Consider the following 20,998-nt stretch of genomic DNA (forward strand, 5'->3'; position numbering starts at 1 on the left):
CTCTGGGGAGGCTTTGCTCCTCCGCACACTTCCTGACAACAGCTTAAAAATCCCAGGAGAAGATCGCTCTGAGCAATCCAGGTTTTAGCACAAATTTGCCAGAACAAAGGAATAATCTGCATGAGGGAGACAGCTGGGGGCAGGGGCCTGGACTCACCTTGAGGGGCAGGTAGGCAGCAATGGTGATGCGGGCACTCAGGTGGACGTGGCCGTGCCTGTAGCTCACGAGTAGCGCAGTGTAGCCCTGGGCCTCGGCACGTACCCTGACGCCGCTGCAGTGCTCAGAGCTCGGCCGCAGCCTTCCTGCAAGAGGAGAGCAGAGTGGTCGCCGTGAACTTGGCTCAGCTGGAAAGACATGGCCGGCCGGCCAGTGGCCCCGGGCTTGATACACAGCCTGACTTAACATTTTTAAGTACAATTCCCACCATGGAAGGGACACTTGTCATAATCATCCAGTTCCCATGATGTTTGCCCCACAGACTTAGTCCATCCTGCACCCAGGACTGGGGTCAAGAAACAGTGTCACCTGAGCCCTGCAGCTCCCACAGACCCTTCCGGTCACTAGCTCGGCCTCAGAGAACCATGTTCGCTACCTGCCGACAACAGAGCACAATTTTACTGGCTTCTCTGTTTTATATAAAGGGAATCACTGAGCAAAAATTCCCTCTTCAACTCAGTGTCAGTGGTGAGATCCCTCCTTATTTTTTGGAAGTCGTACATCTTCTACCCACATGTTTATATTATTCTGTTGTGTGAAAAAAAACTGCAATCCATTTATCCCTGCTACTGCGAGGATCTGGGGTGTCCTCTGTGCAGGGCAGTGACACGCAGTGCCGCTGGACCATGTCGCTGGCTGCACATTTATCTTGGTGGACGTACTCCGGCCTTGTTGGCTGTGTCCCTCAGTGCCATATGCACACCGCCAGTCCTTATTGCCCACGAGAATGCGTCATTGCTGCCAAGTAACTTCCCAAAGTGGCCGTATCAAGTTATACCACTACTAATGACTGTGCTACAACCCCGCCAATATTTGGTATTTTCCACCTTTTATTAGAAAAGGCAATTTGAGCGGGAATGTAGCGGAGTTTTATTGTTTTCTTTCCAAACATTTAGAAAAAAGTTATACCATGAAACCTCACATTCTCATCCCCTAGATTTTACAATTAACATTTTGCTCTATTTCTCTTATTGCATTATCTATCCATCTCCTACCCATCAATCTTATTTTTTATGCATTTAAAAGTAAGTTGCAGGCCTCAGCGTACACTTCATTCTAAATACTTTAGCAAACACATAATTAGCTGCAGTTCAATATTTCTTTATGGCTTTTTCTTAAGGTCAAATTTACACACAGGGAAATGCACAGGTCTTAAGTGGACCACAAACGACCTGGTCCAGAAGGAGAGCCGACACCCACGACCGGGCGGAGGCTGCTCCACTTCTGGCCTCAGCGAGGTCCAGTTCTGCCTCACACTCCCCACCGGTGAGCTGTGCTCGGTGCCTAACTCAGCTAACGCAGCGCCTTTCAGCCTCAGCCATGCTGCCGCACGGTCAGTGGCCATTTCCACTGCATTGCCGAGAAGGATCTCATTGCAAGGTTTGCTTATCCATTCAGCAGCTGATGGGCATTTGGGTTTCCAGTCTGGGATGACTGGGAAGAGAGCTGCTGTGGACACTCCTGAACAACATTCCCCACACTCGCAGAACACATTTTGCTTTAGCTCTCCCTTAGGAGAGCATTTCAATGCTGTTTTCCCAATGGCCACCACCGTGGCTCTAGGCAGAAGTCCCTATGCCACCAAGCAGGGCAGGCCACAGAGGCCACAGGCAGAGCCCAGGAGCTCCCAAAAACTGCAATTCTGCCAGATGGGCCTATTTGTGTTCACGGGTACTTAGATAGAAAGAACAGGGAAATGGCGGGGGGCTGAGTGTGGACCGTGTTGTCTTCCAGACGAGTACAGAGAATCTGGGCAAATGCTTATCTGGACACGACCCTGAATTCTGAGAAGGGAGTCAGGCCATTTGTACAGCTGAGAAGTGCTGAAGAGCGGAGGTCCCAGAGGGCAGTGCTCAGAGGGCACTGCAGACAAGCTTCCTGAGCTACCCCTCCTGGCCTCAACCTGCCTGCATGCCATCATCCGGCCCCTGCGCTGGGGGGGGGGGGGAGGCCCACCTGCTCCGACCAGAAGCATCCCACACCCTTTCTCCGGCTTCCCACGTACTCTTCATGCTCTTCTGCTCCTCAGAACACTCTTCCCCCGTTCTCGCCCAGTGTCCTCCTTCAGATCTCCGCTATCACCTCCTCTAAACAGCCTGCCCAGATACCTCCACACTGGCTCAGGTATCTGTCTTCTGCAGCTTTCTGGGGAACACGTTTGGGCACCTCTGAGGAACATGTGGGTACATGCCCAGGAGTGGGACAGAACTCAGGGGACCTGTGCTTCCCCACTGGTGCCCTCTGTCCCAGGTACCATCACTGCCTGTGAAACCATCTGTCTCGCTAGATATCCATGGCTGTGAAGGGGAGATCATGTCTCTCATGTTTACCAAGGGAGCCCAGAGCACAGCACTTAGGTGCTCATTGAACTAGCTGAGGCTCAGAGCAGAGACAGGGCCAGGGCAGAGCACCGGCTGAGCTGCTGCCACCCCGGGGGCTGAGCCTGGCCAAATCCAGTCCTGGGGCCCCATGGACAGGTTCACGGTAATTCCTGCAAGCCAAGGGCCTTGTAAGGGGTCTCAACGATGAAGCAAAGCAGAATGGCATCCCAGTGGCCAAGTCCAGTAGGAAGAGGGTGAATTCCCCACGTCACTCAGGGGTGGGGCCTGGGCTGCAGCTGCCGAGGGACCTGCTACAGCCCCTTTCCAAGAACGATGGCCTGAGTCCCATCATGTGTGCTCTTAGCTTGCGCAAAGGTCAAGGGCATGCACTTGAGGTGGGAAGGGAGGTAGGGAGGGAGGGAGAGGAAGGGAGAGGGAGGGAGAGAGGAGGAAGCCGCTGGCCAGGTGGGGGTCACGCCTGTCCCCATCTGTTTGTTCACGAGCCTCCTGTGCCCCAGGACAAGCATCACTCAGTGCTGAACCCCTCCCTCCCGTCTCGAGCCCCACACATTTCTATGACACCAGCATCTCCCTGCTCTGAGGAGGCTCCAGCTTCTAAGGTACAACCTGCCCTTCCACAAGCCTTCACAGAGACACATGCACTCAACCTGGGGACACTTAAGGAGGTTTCTCAGGGAGATTCTGACACCACAGTATATTTCTATCTCAGCTGCTGTCTTCAGAATCAAACTGCTTGAAAAACACTCCTGTACTGGGCTGAGAGACATTTGTAACCCTCACAGCAGGCAAGGGGCTGGTGTCCCCAATTTATACATGGAGAATCCAAGGTTCACAGAGGTTGGGCAATTTGCCTAGTGACATGTGGAAGTGGTGCTTGGACCCGGGCCCGTGGAATTCCAAACCCTGTCCTTTAATTCTGGGACCTCCTGGACACTGACTGGTGCCTGGGCGGCAGGCAGCCTGCAGGTCCCCTCCAGGACACACGTGGGGACGTGCTGACAGGGCAGGCCCCTCTCCTGCTGTCAGTGAGCCTCTGTCTCCTGATTGCTAATGTTTTTCTCCATCCTAAGTGGCTGCCCACTGAGGACACGTAAGGTTTCATGAAGTTCGCTTTCTCCTGGGTGGTCAGAGGGGACACAGTGGCGCCCTCCAGGGAAGGACAAAAATGTGGTAATGTCTCAGAGACGTGGCTCCTTCCTCCATGCAGTTTCACATTCAAACAGCAACACGAGTAACCACAACTACAGACACTCCCACAAGCACCTCAGCCAATCAGGCTTCCAAACTCTGCCAGGATCAAGCGATCACTCCTCTGCTCAAGAGCTGCCAGCAGCTGCCCACTGCCAGGACGCTGAGGCCCAAGCCCTGCACGCTTCATGCTTCAACAGGGCCAGCCACACCTGGTCCACTGTGCGTGCCCACGTCCCCGGACATGCGCCTGCACAAACCTTACTCCCCCCACAGTGGCTCAGCAGTCCTTGGTTTCTTCCTCTGCAAACCAGAGAGGAACCCCCTACTGCCCCTGAGCCGACTCCCCTGGGAGGCCCCATTTCTTGGGGGATTAAGGCTCCAGGTCAGTGTCAGACACAACCCAATCTATAGCATCCCAGCCGGTGCCCTTCTGTGACCTTGCACAGCCTTTGTCTCTTCACCTGACATGTGGTCCAACCACAGCTCCTCCTTCCACGGCCGTTCTGAAGTCTAACGAGGTCATGCATACAAAGTGCTGCTCTGCCCGGCAGGGCTGGTGGTCCTCACTACCAGTATCTCCACCAATATCACCAAAACCCTGCAGGGGATGCTAGAGAGATCGACGTCCATGGTCCTGATGGCGCTGGAGGGGTGGACCTTACACGTCACAAAGGTGCTACAATTCGGTCACCAACCCAAACCCCAAGCACAGTGTGTTCTGAGCACCTACTGACTCCAGGCACTGCAGTGGGCATTGCAGCATGCGCTTCTATTTAGGATGACACCCATTTTAGAGACCTGGAAACTGAGGCTCAGAGAGAACAGTGACACCCGGGATCACACAGCAGGTAAGGTCCAGACCAGACTGTTGCTGATGCTAGACAAGGGGACAAATGCCATTTCTCATGCTGTGACCCCCTGCTGCCTCTAGGCCGGCCCACACAAAGAATCCAGGGATGTGCCCCAATCCCACGGTCTGGCGCCCACTTGTCAGTGCTGGGTTACCTGGCAGTGGCTGGAACACACCCTGGTTCTCCACCTCAACTGCCAAGTCGAAATGGGAGCAGTCGCTCAGGGTGACCACCTCGTTGGCCCCGCTGGGCATGAGGCCGGTGATCCGCAGGGGCAGCTCCAGGGTCTGGCCCACTCGTGCCTCTACCTGGCACGGGGCGAACTCCATGCCACTGGGCTCGATCACATATACCTGGAGGACAGGACATGGATAGGGGTCATCAGGCTCCACGGGGGAAGAAGGGCCGCTGCTCAGATTTGCTAACAGCTGCCAGGTGCTAAGACTGAGCTGTGGGGACATGTGGTTATATGGTGGGGACTGGGGTGACATTCAGGGATACAGGTGTCAGGAGAGGCCTCTCTGAGAGGGTGATGTAGGAGATCAGACCTCAGAACCATAATCAGGGGCAGCCAGACAAGTCTGGGGGAGAAACATGTCTAGGAAGAAGAGACAGTCCATGCAAAGGTCCTGAGGCACGTGGCAGCTCAGCATGTTGGAGGAATATAAAGAAGGCAGTGTGGGGAAGGGGGGAGGAGCGGGATAGGGAAGGAGACAGAGAGAGAGAGAACGAGCAATGAATACTCACAGAAAACAAGACTCACCAGACGCCAGGTTCTGTTCTAAGAACACTGCTACGGTAACTCACTTAACCCTGTGTCCTTGTTACGAAGGTTCTATTACCAACCAAGTGAGTGGATGAATGAACTGATATGGGAGGAACCTGCCTGAGCTAGAGCATGGGGGAATGCTGCCCAGGCAGTCGGCCCGGAAGCCAAGCTCTGACCATTACACAGACTGCCTACTGGGGAGCCGTCCTCTGGCTTTCGGCTGAGTAGCCGGATGAAACATTTACTGAGGTGAAGAAGCTTGGAGACAAGGAGGGGGCGAGGTGGTGATAGTTTATCCAGGTATTTCACCATCATGCTGTAGCTAAAGGGGTTTCTATTACCACCTTCTCCGTATGAGACTGAGATCAGTTTTTAGATAGGGTTTGAGTGTGGGTGTGTGTGTCTGTGTGTGTGCCACAAGACTAACACAACCTATCACCAATATCCCAAGGTCAGGATTGCACACACCACTATGGGCCTTTAATGACGTCATAAAAGGGGCTGAGGATGTCAGAGGGATAGTGGATGGGGGGAGGGGGGTCCACAGTGTGAGGGGTATAAATGATGAACGTCTAAGTATTACTTAGTCTTGTGCACCTGAAACTAATTAAAAAAAAAAGTACCAGGATTTGGGAAAAAGACTATCCTTTTGTTTTTTCTCTCATTCTCTATAGGAAAGAAGTTTTGTTTAGATAAATTTATAGCACTTTTGGAAGTTCAAATCAACAAGATTAAAATGAGCAATTATTAACGCTTTGAAAAAAAAGGGGGGGCCTGTTAGGGCCAGGCAGTAAGAAGGGAGTACAGTCAGGCGGCACCGGTGGGGCCGCAGAGAGAGGCTCAGCGGCAGGTCAGCACTCCCACCTGCAGCCTGTGCGAAGCGAGTTGGTCCCACATGACCCGGAGGAAAGGCAGGTGTAAAGCCCTGCTGCCAGGACTCCTGACTTTGTATGTGAAGTAAGTCAGAAAAAAGGAGTCAGGGCCAGGTCTCTGGGAGTCTGGGGCCTTCCTTTCACTGTGAATTTACAACCCAGTGTTCAGTGACCCTCCCAATGTGGAGAGTCATATCTTCTAGGTCTGGGGAACTTTCTAGAATGACTCCTTTGATGACCTCATGTCTTCTGTGTTCTCTGGTCTCCCCTCCAGAAACTCGAGCTATGACGACCCTGGCCCTTTGGTCTCATCCCCTGCCCGGGGAAGGCATCACTGCCATCTCCGTGGTACGGCCATCATGGCCTCAAGGGCAGGCCACGGCCTGCCCCACCACCACCTTACCCACTGCCAATGCCAAGTACGAGACCAAGGGCTGAAGGGTGTTTCTGAATTAAGCCTGAGGGTTAAGAGGGGGCAGCGAGAGACCACCATCCCAACACCTCCCCCCGGGCTGTCCTGCCCCCGAGTTCTCACCTTCATCTCCCCAAAATGCAGTGGATTCTGAACATCCTGTGCCTGGATTACACTGACTCCTACGTCACTGCCTGTCGTCATGACGCCCTTGACAGTGACTGTGGCAACACTGTGACTTGACGAAGACCAACTGAAGTTCCCACTCCCGCCATGCGCCTGGGGAGAAAGTCATCATCTGATCAGCCCACCTGCCTGGTCTCTGTTTCACACACTCACTCACTCACATACCCTACTCTCACACGTCCTCACACAACCCTTCATACTCCTTCTTTCTCACACACACAAGGGCAGCGTCCCATCACCGGGGGAAACATGGCATCGAGCCAATGCCTGACTGGAGGCTGCCTCCACCCCTTGCTCTCTCCACCCGGCCTCATTTCTAGTCCTTACGTCCTGGGGACCCTGGGGCTGACATACACATATAGAGACGCCCAGGACAGTGGCCCCAGAACCCACGGACACCTGCCAGAGCTCAGGCTGCAATGGGAGACTCGAGGCAATGAAGTCAGGTACAAGATGGTGCCTCCCTGACCCACGGCACCCTCACGGCACACACCCCTCACCACACGGCACCCTCACGGCACACACCCCTGACCACACGGCACCCTCACGGCACACACCCCTCACCACACGGCACCCTCACGGCACACACCCCTCACCACACGGCACCCTCACGGCACACACCCCTCACCACACGGCACCCTCACGGCACACACCCCTGACCACACGGCACCCTCACGGCACACACCCCTGACCACACGGCACCCTCACGGCACACACCCCTCACCACACGGCACCCTCACGGCACACACCCCTGACCACACGGCACCCTCACGGCACACACCCCTCACCACACGGCACCCTCACGGCACACACCCCTGACCACACGGCACCCTCACGGCACACACCCCTGACCACACGGCACCCTCACGGCACACACCCCTGACCACACGGCACCCTCACGGCACACACCCCTCACCACACGGCACCCTCACGGCACACACCCCTCACCACACGGCACCCTCACGGCACACACCCCTGACCACACGGCACCCTCACGGCACACACCCCTCACCACACGGCACCCTCACGGCACACACCCCTGACCACACGGCACCCTCACGGCACACACCCCTGACCACACGGCACCCTCACGGCACACACCCCTGACCACACGGCACCCTCACGGCACACACCCCTGACCACACGGCACCCTCACGGCACACACCCCTCACCACACGGCACCCTCACGGCACACACCCCTGACCACACGGCACCCTCACGGCACACACCCCTGACCACACGGCACCCTCACGGCACACACCCCTGACCAGACATGGCACCCTCACGGCACACACCCCTCACCAGACATGGCACCCTCACAGCACACACCCCTCACCAGACATGGCACCCTCACAGCACACACCCCTCACCACACGGCACCCTCACGGCACACACCCCTCACCAGACATGGCACCCTCACGGCACACACCCCTCACCAGACATGGCACCCTCACAGCACACACCCCTCACCACACTGCACCCTCACGGCACACACCCCTGACCACACGGCACCCTCACGGCACACACCCCTGCCTCCTGTGAGTTAGCTGCCATGAAGTAAACAATAGTCCAGCAGCTTCTGAGAACAAGGGCCACCTCCCCAAAGGGGCTAGGAAGATGACACATCTGCATGATGGAGCAGTGAGGACCCATACACAGAACACTGTCGTCACTGCCAGGGAGACAGCAGGGACGGACTGGGACTGTGCTGGCCACAGGGGCTCAGGCCCCGACGGAGTCAGGTGGGCGTGTGAATATCACAGACCAAGAACACTTGGTATACGAGGTATACCAAGTATACAGGGCTAGAGACATTTTCCCTTGAATCTCAAATTTTCCCCTAAGGATATTTACACTGTTTAGGGAAAACAACATTTAACAAAAACAGATTCATATGGAAGTTAAATCTGTGTTCCAGGTTTTCATCATTTTGCTTTATTTTCTGTTTTTCAGGGTTTTTTTTCTGATTATCAAAATATATTGCTGTGACAGAAACCTCAGAAAATAAAGAAAGCATAAAGACTCTCTGATTTTAAACTCTCTCCAACCCCACAGAAGATAATAATAGAAGGAAAGGAATGGCTGAAAAGCCCATGGAAACACAAGAGTGCACCCAGATATGGGGGCTGCCAGGTAGTTACCTTTATCATGTACTGATAGGCGCCCGTCTTTGGTTGCCACGGAAATGTCAAGATGCTGGGATAGAGGGTGATGGGGATGTGAATTTCCACCTCCTGCTGGTTCCACACAGGCACGTGCAATGCGTGGACCCCTCCGTCCTACAAGGGGGTGAGAGCGCCTCACATTACCATGACAACCAGGTCATTAGCACAGTTTTCCAGCACATCCCTTCCCCTCCCTGGGGATAGGGCCACAAAGGTAGATTCTGTGATTGTGGGGCAGTGGGAAGTAAGATGCCAGAGACACTGCCTCTGTCTCCATGGAGATGGCTTTCCATGGCTCTGTAGTAGCCACTCTAGTAAACACTGCTGAACTTTATCCACATGGACCCCCTGACAAGATGGACGTAATTATCCCCACTTTACAGATGGGGAAACTGAGGCCTGAAGTACTGAAACAACTTGCCTCCAGCCCCAGAGCTGAAGTGCAGACTGGTAGGCCTCGCTGTGTGGTCCACAGGCCGTTTCCTTCTGCTGCCTCCTGCTCCCTCTTACAAGTCTGAGAAAGGTATGGTGCAGAGTAGGCAGATGAGAGTACCCATGCCAAGGTCCCAATCAGTGAGAACTGCTCCCACCAAAAAATGACTGGCTTTTTAAGTACAGAGAAAAATAAAAAGCCTTTGAAGGACCCATAGCCAAAACAGCCAAAGGGGCACTTGGTGTACAGATGAATGCTCCCCAACAAGAGGTCTAGTCCTAATGGCAGAAGACGCGGATTCACGTTTATAGGGGCCGGCAAAAGGCAGAGGAAGAGGGCCTCTGGCCTGATGTGGGGACAGGTGACAGCAAAAGCCCAAAGTCCAGCCTCCCAGATATCCCCTGTGAGCCCAGAGGGAGGGGCCCTCATGGCACCTGTGAAAGCAGCACAGAGGCCGAGCATGGGGTCCAGACACCCCAGGAGAGCATCCCGCCTGGGCTGACATTTCTGCCTGTGGAGGACCCAGGAGGCAGAGGAGGGAGGCGCCAACTTGCCTGGTCCACCACGGAGGTGAGGGCTGCATTGATGGCTGTTTGGCCTCTCTTCATTGCCCTGACATGATGGTACGACCCATTCTGGGAAGAAGAGAGCACCTCAAAGAACTCAGCAGGGAGCAAGGTTTCAATGCGGATGTTCTGGAAGGAGAGGCAGGATGGGTGAGAGGGGCTTCTCAGTCAACCCGCGAAAGTCAGAAGCAATGCAACCTGAGAACAGCAGTCAGACCAGGTCAACGGGCCCTCGAGGCTCACAGGCTTTGTCAGATGGGCTGGACAAAGCCCTGCAACTGAGCTCTGACCGGTCTGGGCTTTGACCCCTCCAGGCCTACCTCCCTGAGTGACCGGAAGACCTGATGTTCCACTGTAGCTGCCCACGGGGGGCCCAAAACAGCTCGAAGCCCACTGCTGGTTTTCTCGGGCCCTGCCCTCCCACACGGCAACCACCAAACACAATAAAGGACAGCAAAATCCCTTTCAGGTAACTTCCAAAATCAGTGACTGACTGAGTCTTTACTAACTTGATGGAGGTAGTGACTTCTGCAAAGAAGTTGACCTCAGACACCACCAGGCAGGTCCCAGACTACGATGCTGGGAATTTGTCTCAAAGGACCAACACACTGCCTAGACTCCTCTCCACCTGCCCTTTTGTCTGATGCTCCTTTCCAGAGCCCGAAAGCTACAGAGGGTGGCCTAGCGTGCAGGACTGCTCAGCAGATTCAGTGTCCCGGGCCCTGCAGGGAGAAGGTGGGGAAGGGCTCCCTGGTCTTCCACAAAGCAGGAAAGGATGGATTCTCAGTGCTCGGAAGTCCCCAGGCTGATGCAAAAGGGGCTGGAGGGCAGCTGGAGACACCACTGCCTCCTTGAACCCTACTGCCTGTCCCTCCTCTCCCCGCCCCAGCCCTATCAGGGGGTGGGGCTATGGTATGCAGACACACAGGTTTCTGGGGGCTTGACATGTCCCGGGGATCCCAGGGATACTGTGGACCCAGCAGCACCACTAGGAAGGGACTGAAGTCAGCCTTCATGGGGACGCCTCTTCCTTTGAGGGCAGATCACTGAGCCGCTGCTCCAGGAGACACAGCCCACGCGGCCCCCCCACCAGGACCCGAGGCAGGCAGGCACTCACGTCTGATGGGTAGACCTTGTTACCAGACTTGTCAAGCACTTCAATGGTAATTTCGTACAGGCGGCCAGTCTCGAGCACCCATCTGTCACCAGGGTAGACTGTGAACCCTATAAAACAGGGAAGTGGCAGCGCCTGACGACTCAGGCCACAGGACGGGACGAAGCACCAACAGCACCAGGCCCCACACTGTTTACCTGGAGGCCCCACAACCACCTACCTGGAAGGGCCCAGACCACTTACCTGAAGATATGTACAACTGTTCAACTTAAAAATACCTATAACCACTCATGGGAGGACCCACAACTGCTCACCTGGAGAGACCCAAAGCCACCTACCTGGAAGGGTCAAGGTCACTCTACTGGAGAGTCCTATAGCAATGGGAGCCTACAACTCACATAGACAGCCCACAACTGCTCACCTAGACCCCTCCATGGAAAGGACCAGCTGTTAACAACTGTGAGATCTGACGTCAGCCATCAGACACAAGCCCTCAAAACCTGAGCTGATCTCTAAGACACCCCAGGACCAAACCTGACCAACCCCAACGTGACTGGTCAAGGCTCAAACTTGATCCCATCTGTAGTAGGTCCAGCTCCAAATCCATACAGGTATATACTCGGAATCCACAGTAAATCTACACTCTGAATAGAGTATGTCTACACTGTGAATCCATAGTTAGGCTACAATCTGAATACACCGTAGGTCTATACTGTAATCCACAGTAAGGCTACGCTCTGAATCCACAAAAGGGTAAGCTCTGAATGCACAGTAGGTCTACACTATAATACAGAGTGAGTCTATGCTCTGAACCCATAGGTCTACGCTGTGAATCCAAGTGAGTCTACACTCTGTATCCACAGTGAAACTACCCTCGAAACGCACAGAAGGTCTGAGCTCTGAGTCCACTGTGGACACATACTCTAACCAGGAGTCTACACACTGAAGCTACAGGGAGGCTACGCTCTGAATCCATGTGTGTCTACATTCTAAACGCACAGTGGTTTACGTGTGACACCTGGCACTGCGCTCACGCTGCTTCCACGCCTCTTGTGTTCCCACCGTGGAGGCCACACCAGCTGTTCACGGACCCCTGGGATGCGATATGCTCTCCCCCTCCACACCATTTTCCAAGTTCTTCCCTCTGCCATGGTGACCTACCCGCAACAGAGCCGCTTCCTGGAAAAGACCTGCCTCGATTATCATGTCCCTGAAGCCTTTGTCTGCACTCACATTTATTAACCCCACCCCACTGTCTTCTCACTGTGCGTTGCACTGGTCTCTCCCCACAAAACCAAGCACAAGGACCCCCTCTTCCTTCCACCAGAACTCCAGTGCCCAGCACAGGCCAGGCAGGTGGAAGGTCCTAGGAAACAGCTCTAAGTAAATGGAGGTCCTAGGACACACAGAGCCATCCTGCCTGGTGTCACCTCACCCACTTGGGTCGCACCAAAGAGCAATCTTACATGACAGCAAACAAGGGGAACTTGGGATTTGCTGCACATCAAACACTATCTTGCCTGAACCACTTCGGCGCACTCAACAGGTGAGCAAGCTCAGACCAAAAGAGGCTTCGTGATGGTGACCCCGGGTGCGTCCCAGACATCCCTCAAGTTGTCATGTGTAGGGCAGCCCCCAGGCCCTGACTGCGACCCTGCAGTCCTCCATGGCTGGGGAGTCCTCCCCTCCTCTCTCAGACAAAGCTACCCCTTTCACCCCACACAGACATTACCAACTGTCATGTCACCTGAGGGCCCCCCTGAGCTGGCCCCCAACCTCCAAACATTCATAGCCATGGTCAGGTCTGGACAGAGCCCCAGTGTAAAACCAGCAGGAGACCAAGCCCAGCCCCCCTCTACCCTACGTCGTTTCTCTCCCTGCCGACCAGCCACCTGCCTGACCCTATTACCCGCCGCTCGTTTCTGGGCTCCGACAAAAAAAGACTAGGGAGCAGCCCTGGCCTCCCAGCTGGTGGAGCTGGCCAGAAAGAAGTATTTTGTGGGGAGCTGTTACTCTTATTTTTCTAACTCGTGCAATCACACACGAGCAGCATCCAGGACCCAGGATACCCCACTCACCCAGATACCCGGGTTCCACCACATAGATGGTGCTGTTAGGTAACCTCGAAGCACCCTGCATACGGATACCTGAATTCTTAATTAAGGATCAAAATACAGGACCACAAATAAACTAGCTGCCGGGCTCCCGCACGGCTCGGGTGGCTTGTCATCCGACATCACCTGGACAGAAGGAGAGGAAAGCTCCTCTGCTGATTGATGCCCAGCACAGCAGAGCTGTTTCCAGAATCAGAGCTACACTGTGTGTCCAACACTAGCAATGGGGGATCTCTGCAAGGGACAGGGAGACCACACAGGGCATACCAGCAAGTCTGGGACAGGGACAACCCCATGCCAGTGTGGACACGGCCTCAGCCAGGCTCCTCGGGTGGGATGGCGCGTGTTGGAGAAGCACGCGGAGGCCAGCGAGGCTCCATGCCCACCACCACCTCCCAGCCCGGGCGCCTCTCCGGTGAGTCACCCACAGAAGTGAGTGATGCCACTCGGCGGTGCTGCTATTTCCGTTCTCTCCAATTTTCAGGCCTTGAGGGAAAACAGGGCTATTTTTAGCCTCGCTCAGCTTCCAGGGAGAAAAATGACCTGACTTCCAGACAGCAGATCTTCTGTGCACAGGACACGCATATAGCGTGCACGCTGGCCTGCGGAAAGGATATTTTTGTGGCCGAGGACCAGGCTGCTCTGTCCCAGCTGCACCGCAGTGACTGTCGACGTGTCCTGAGCCAAGACAGCCACAGGCTGGCCCGGGTCTCCCGCAGGCCCCTGGAGACTGTTCTGAAGCTGCAGCTCGTACTGATCCGAAGGCATGGAGAGTTCTAGCCACCCAAAAAAAAAAAAAAAAAAAGAACAAGGAGAAAAAGGAGAGGGAGAGGGAGAGGGAGAGGGAGAGAAAGGGAGACAGAGAGAGACAGACAGAGAGACAGGGAATGTTAGGAGCCAATGCCAGCATGTCAGCTGCACCCTGAATCCCTGGACCCTGCTGTAGAACAGCAGCTTGCTTGCTTGATTGATTGATTGCTTAAGTTTTTTCAACGTTTTAAATTTTAACATTCTTTTCCATGCCTGTGGATAAAGCTGACACTCTCCATGAATTTTCAGAGGCAATCAGTTTTTTGTGACTGTCATATGCTGCTTTTTCAAATCAAGTACAGCCTCTGACTCAAACTACTGACTGTTTGCAAAGTGTCAACAGACCCTGTTCTGTTCATCGCAGAAATGAACTCTGCTTCTGCATGGAGAGTTCTGGGATGGGGCGCACTGCATCTGCACATCCTTTGGGAGTTTCCAAAAAAGGCGCTGGTCCATGGTCTCCCACTTGATTTTAAAAGCAGAGTCTATAACACGCAAAGTTTCTATCCTGACTGTCCATCCAGGTCGCCCTGCTCCACGTTGCACTGTGGAAGAGAACTCGCTCAATCGGGGCCAGGATGGAAACAATTTCCCTGGGAAATAACGGCTGTTAGAGCCCACCTCCTCTGTCAGTCTCACACACCCTCCAGGTAGACACCACAAACACTTTTGATATACGTGGCCGCTGCTGACCAGGAAACAAGATGTGGCAGGACTGTGCTAATGTTCTATGTGCACATGACCCCATCCTGTCCCTCAGCAACCCCTGAAACAGGCACTCCTGATGCCCACATCTTGGAGGTAGGGGAGCTGTGGAAATGAAGATGAGAAGTCTGCAGGTAAGCAGCAGAGCTGCGACTCAAACCAAAGAGAGCCTGACGGCTCTGACATGCCCTGTGCCCAGCCTGAAGAATGTTCTGTCAAATAACCCACTCAGTGAGCCCACAGGTGTGGCCACGTTCCTGCCCTCCAGCAAGAAAGAAGAGGATGCAGAGAGCCACTGGGCCCAGCTCAGGGCCCCCCATGGGAGGTCCCCAGGCAAGGATCTGGGAGGAGTTTCAGCTAGAGCACGGTCACGCAGGGTATCAGGCGGGGTGTCTGGTCCCACTCCCTACACAAGAACGCAGGCTATGGTGAGGCCAAAAAGGAACACCCATGGAGCCATAGGTAGGGGAGTCGTACCACTATATTCACACTGGCAGCTGGGCTGGAGACACAGGAAGCAGGAGACACACGATCCGCAACCTGCCGTCCACTTGTCTCTGCCAACCAACCTCACTTGCTAACTGCAATCCTCAATCCACACTCCGCCATGCCACACCAGGACACCACACCACCACGCCTCACCTTGCCAGCTTAGGCACGGCGGTTATATCAGTGGCTAATGGCTAACCAATAACAGCCAATGGCCAATTAGTCACAGCTGATGACCATCTACTACCTGAGCCAGCACTTTTCTATGTGAGGCCGAGAGCCTGGACTGCTCTCTGGGGCTCTGTCCCCACAAGCACCCTTCAGAATTCCCAGGAATTCTGATGGGAATTCTAACAGGGAGGCAACTAGCCCACTTCTTGTCCGAGAGTATTGTGGGGACAGAGCCAGGAGTGCAGTTTCCAGGCTCTCGGCCTCACGTGGAAAGGTGCTGGCTCAGGTAGTAAATGGCCATCAACTGTGACTGGATGGCCATCAGCTGTGGCTAGTTGGCCGTCAGCTGTAACCAGTGAGCCACTGGCCACTAATATAACTGCTGTGGCTACGCTAGCAGGAAATGGGGGCTAGCAAGAAGATGGTGGCTGGGCTAGCAAGCGCGGATTGCTAGAGGCGGATGCGGCCAGTGAGAATATAGTGGTTTGACTCCCCCATCTATGGCTCCACGGGTGTTCCTTTTTGGCCTCACCATGTCCTGTGTTCTTATGTGGGGAGTGGGAGCTGAGACCCCGCATGACACCCTGCATGGCAGGTATCTTTTGTGTGTTACCTTAGTCTCCAGGAATGTGCCCTGAATCAGACAGTCCTCACACTGTGGTCTCCGAACCCTCAGCATCACCTGGGAACTGTCAGTAACTGGCCCACCCCAGAGCTGCTTAGCAGACTGGTGGGGGGAGGTACGTCCAGCACTGTCTGGACAGGCCCTCCAGCTGATGCCGGTGTGTGCTATGATGGAGACCGCCTCAGAGTACACACAGCCCACTTCCTTGTCTCTAACAGGGGGAGCCCAGCCAAGCTGGGCTGTGACCTTGCAGGTTTGGACCCCATGTTCAGAAAACGGCAGCACTGAATCGAGGCTACGTATCATAACATAATAAAATAATGCCGTCACTCAATGAAGCAGTGTTACTTTGTGCTGCTTTATGAAGCACTGGCTGCCTCCACTGTTCAAAGTCCTCCAGAGAATAAGGCCCTTCTGGGAAACAAATGTACCGATTCTTGAGGGACCTTATACAGCAAAGATGTAAACACATACTCGTACACCCAAAAGAGCTGAAAGCAGGGTCTCAAAGAGGTCCTTGCACACTCATATTCACAGCGTGATTCACAACAGCCAGGAGGTGAAAATAACCCAGTGTCCACGGGCAGATGAATGGATAGGCAAAATGGGGTCCATCCACACAGTGGAATATTATTAAGCCTTGAAAAGGAAGGAAATTCTGACACACGCTACCATGTGGATGAACCTTGAGGACATTATACTACATAAAATAAGCGAGTTACAAAGAATACTGTGATTCCACTTATTTGAGGTCTGTAGAGTAGGCAAATTCATGTACACAGAAATCAGAATGGTGGGTGCCAGGGGCTGGGGGTGGAGGAATGGGGAGTTTGTGTTTCTTGGGTACAGAGTTTCAGTTTTACAAGATGAAAAGCGTTCTAGAGATGGATGGTGGTGATGACACAACGTGAATGCACTTACTGCTGCAGAACTGCACACTTACAATGGGCTAAAGTGGTCAATGTTGTATTATGTACACTTTACCTGAGTCAGTGGCCCACCTGTGATCTTTCCTTGCCTGATCTTCTGCACCTTGTAGCAAATGGAGGTCCCCACCAGCAGGTAGACATCATAAGCTGGGTTCAAAAGGATGTTCTCCAAAATCAGCAGCCTGACCTCTGCAGGGCGGACGTTCTGTGCATAAAGAAAAGGGTAGAAAAAGTGATGTGGGGTCGGGGAATAGAGAAGGGGGTGAAGGAAAGAGAAAGGGAATCTTTAGAACTTTTCAGTATGTTCATGTGGGGACAGGAAGTTAAGGGTAAAAAAACAAGGCTACACCTTCTGGCCCCCATAGCCCCAGGGGACCCTGTATGTACGGCAGGCATGCATTCAGTGGTCACTTGATGTTTGTTACAACTCAATTTACAATAATAATAACTAAACAAAGAAAAGTGAAGAGGCAGAAATGTATCCATCGATACTGTGGCCACCAGGGTCTCCGGGTCTGTCCCCACAAAATCCCCCAAAGCCAGTGAGGTTAGGAAGCTTCTGGGAAACCTGAAAAGGATGCAGCACGTGTCCCTCAACGCACACTGAGCTCCTGCTTCTCAGGTCCTCCCCACCCACCGCAAGGCCCCGCCCACCGCACCGGCCACACCGAGGACGCCTCATGGGGAAAATTCATGAGATCCTGAAGTGGGAGAAACCACCGGTAGGACTCTGGCATTCACAGGTTCTGGAGGGGCCTGCACCTTCCACTGCCAGTGGGCTGCACGGCAACTCTGCAAGTGGGGGAAACTGATGGCAAAGCCAATGGCCACAGAAATGCAACCCTGCGCTCTCTGGTTCAGGTGCAGCCAATTACCACCCCATAGATATTGGCCAGCTCTGAATCTATTTGGAATTTCTTTCGGTTCGCCTCGCCTTTGACCCAGCTGTAACATCTTACAGGTTTCCTCACTAACGGTAAGTGAAAGAGTATCTTTGCCTCGTTAAAAGAGAAAAAAGCACACTGAGCCTCTCCCTCAGGCCAGGCGGTGGCGGATGCCCTGCAGCACGGCAGGCGGGGAAGCCACTTACTGATGCAGGCAGGACAAGGGGGTCTTTCCAGCTCAGCGGGAGGCCGGCCCCCAGCCCAGCCCTGCACACCACACCGGGGCCCAGAATCAAGAGGTAAACTCTCTCCAAACACTAACTGCAGAGTGATGTGGGTCAGCCCTATGACCTGCTACCTCCCATGTTTCCAAAACCCTCCAGGACTCCCAAACTACTGCTAACTACTGCTAAAGAGACTGGACCAGGAGGTTTCTCTTGTCTGTCACTTTAGAAACTAAAAGGGAGATGAAGTACCACAACTTTCTGCCTGTGCTCCAGAAACCAGGCAAACGAAAGGAAGAGCTCAGGTTTGCAGTTCAAAAGAAGGCACAGTCAGGGCAGACATTCGCCCACAAGAACTGGGAAAGAACCAGAACCTTGGCTGAACCCACTCCTTTCCTCTGTCCAAGCCCTCTCAAAACAGGGCACTGATGAGAGTACTGCTGAGGCCAGGGCAGCGTGGGGGGCGTGGGACGGAGGAGTACTAACCACCCACAAGTAGAATCACCATTCTCAGGGCTCACGCTGGGCACCGGGAAAGCGAGCATAGAGGGCACCTGGCATTTTCCACACAGCCCCAAATGCTTGGCTGTGTCCCTATCCTGGGTCAGGGCCGGGAGTACATGTTGAAAATAAGCTAGTTAATGAAAACCCCATTGCTCCTGGACCTCCCTCAAAACTGAGACTGGAGTAAATGCTTTGTGACTCTGGTGCCCCATGGTGCCCTCTGGTACCCCAACCCTCTCTCACTAAGCTGTGCCCACCCCAAAATCAAACCAAACTAACAAAAATAGTTGTCCTTTCATGAACAGTTAAACTTTCACGATAGGGTATCTCGTGTCCACGACTAAATGTGTGCCCAGGGGTAAGCGGGACAGTCATCCTGCCGCACCCCAGGAGCCCAACATCCCCCGCACCCCGATCCCACCTTGTAGACGACCTCCTGGATGCGTGCCTTGAGCTTGGAGCTCCCGGTCTTCATCCCGGACACCAGGATGGTGTCCCCCTGCTTGGCCACCTTCTCCATCTCTGAGATGTAGGAAGGAGGTATGTACGTAGACTCCAAGAATGGGAGGATTCTGGAAAAGCACATGTCAGACTTGATGTGTGGTATCAGAGAACCTAACACATTCACGATCTCTCAGGACATGCTGGGAGGTGCCTGATGCTGAAATAAGCGGTGTAGCTCTAGTGGGTGCTGCTTGGAAATGTGTCCCTGAAACTTCCTACATCAGAATTGTGAACATCCTCATGAAACATGCAGAGTCTCGGCCCCTGGCTCAGGCTTTTGCTGCACAAAGACTGGCAATCTGTGTCTTATTAAAATCTACATGTGACTATGGTAAACACTTAAATCTGAGAACTTCCCAGTTAGGAGAAATGCTTCACTCTCCCAGATGTGCAGATGAGGCCCATGGAAACTAAGAAGCAGGCCAAGGACCACAGACCCAGCTGGAGCAGTTCAGCAATGCCCACCAGGCTCCCAGGGCCACGTGCCATGTTCCACCTGACCCCGGGCTGGCTCCTGCCTCTGGAGACTGGGTCTCAGTGACTCCCCTCAAGAGCCAGGACGAGGGGATCTGTGGGGACAGAGCCCAACAGACAGAGCCCAGGCTCTCGGCCTCATGTGGAGGGGTGCTGGCTCTGGTAGTAGATGGCCGTCAGCTGTGGCTGGTTGGCCATCAGCTGTAACCGTTGAGCCATTGGCCACTGCTGTGGCTACGGAGGGGAGCCGGGGAGAGTGGAGGAGAGTGAAGGAGAGTCGAGGAGAGTCGGTCGGCTGGCAGAAAAGCGGACAGCAGGTCACACGTCGTGTAAACCCAGCCTCCAGTGAGACCATCGTGGTACGACTCCCCTACCTACGACTCCCCTACCTACGGCTCCATGGGTGTTCCTTTTATGCCTCACCATGTCCTGCGTTCTTATGTGGGGAGCGGGAGCTGAGACCCCGCAGGAGACCCCGCACGACAGGATCACATCAGGTCTCATCCTTCCTGGGGTTAGGCTGTGGGGAGAAGCCTTGGGGGAGGGGTAGAAGTCGGGATGCAGAAACCCTCCCTAGAGTGTGGCTGGTAAGCACGGCGGCTCAGGGAACCCTTTCGATACAGCGTCTCACTTGCAGCCTGTGATAACAAATGAGCCCAGCTTTCCGCCTGAACAAGAGCCATCCGCTACACAGGCTCTCATTCCCCCAAGGTCTGCTGGGTGCTGTACACCATGATTTATTTCCTCACCCCATCTCACTAGGTGTCATACGCTGCGTTTAATGAAAATCCAGGGCATTGACTCCAACACACCTTATATTGTGAGGGGTCTCCTGCGGGGTCTCAGCTCCCGCTCCCCACACAAGAACACAGGATGTGGCTAGGCCAAAAAGGAACACCACGGAGCCATAGGTAGGGAAGTCATACCACTATATTATCGCTGGCGGCATCCGCCTCTCTGCAATCCGCTCTTGCTAGCCCCCATCTCTTCTTCTAGCATAGCCACAGCAGTTATATTAGTGGCCAATGGCTCACTGGTTACAGCTGACGGTCAACTAGCCACGGCTGATGGCCATCCAATCACAGTTGATGGCCATTTACTACCCGAGCCAGCACCTTTCTATGTGAGGCCGAGAGCCTGGAAACTGCTTTTTGGGGCTTTGTCCCCACACCTTAGCACCTGGGATTTTGGCTATCATGTGGCTCAGACGGAGTGACTGGAAGTTCAGGGGCCTTTATGGCAGCAAACAGGCCTGGTGGCAGAGAAGGGGGCAGGGCACCAGCATCCGTGAATACCCAGTGTGAGCCAGGCTCAGGAGGAGTTCTGAGCAGTCGATGTGCACACCCACGTGGCTGCCCTCAGAGCGGGCCCAGCAATGTCCTCTGTGCAACAGAAGAGGAAGCCAATGCTCAGATGGGTCTACTCCTACATAAGGAGGACCCAGGCG

The 20,998-nt window shown here is 54.2% G+C and overlaps 1 protein-coding gene across 5 annotated transcripts in view; it reads right to left on the minus strand.

Annotated features, from left to right (window-relative positions):
• The window catches only part of NUP210 (nucleoporin 210), a 115,917-nt gene that overhangs the window by 60,313 nt on the left and 34,606 nt on the right, over positions 1-20,998 (minus strand). For all 5 annotated transcript variants that reach the window (XM_081027522.1, XM_081027520.1, XM_081027519.1 and 2 more), the window contains exons 5-14: positions 18,995-19,145; positions 17,034-17,166; positions 13,850-14,008; positions 13,197-13,265; positions 11,122-11,228; positions 9,993-10,133; positions 8,982-9,119; positions 6,778-6,933; positions 4,756-4,954; positions 158-303 (exon numbers count right to left, since the gene is read on the minus strand). In XM_081027522.1, the coding sequence (XP_080883648.1) occupies positions 158-303; positions 4,756-4,954; positions 6,778-6,933; positions 8,982-9,119; positions 9,993-10,133; positions 11,122-11,228; positions 13,197-13,265; positions 13,850-14,008; positions 17,034-17,166; positions 18,995-19,145 (1,399 nt within the window). The remainder of the gene's footprint in view (positions 1-157; positions 304-4,755; positions 4,955-6,777; positions 6,934-8,981; positions 9,120-9,992; positions 10,134-11,121; positions 11,229-13,196; positions 13,266-13,849; positions 14,009-17,033; positions 17,167-18,994; positions 19,146-20,998) is intronic.

This window comes from Rhinolophus hipposideros (assembly GCF_964194185.1).
Source record: "Rhinolophus hipposideros genome assembly, chromosome: 2".
NCBI lineage: Eukaryota > Metazoa > Chordata > Mammalia > Chiroptera > Rhinolophidae > Rhinolophus > Rhinolophus hipposideros.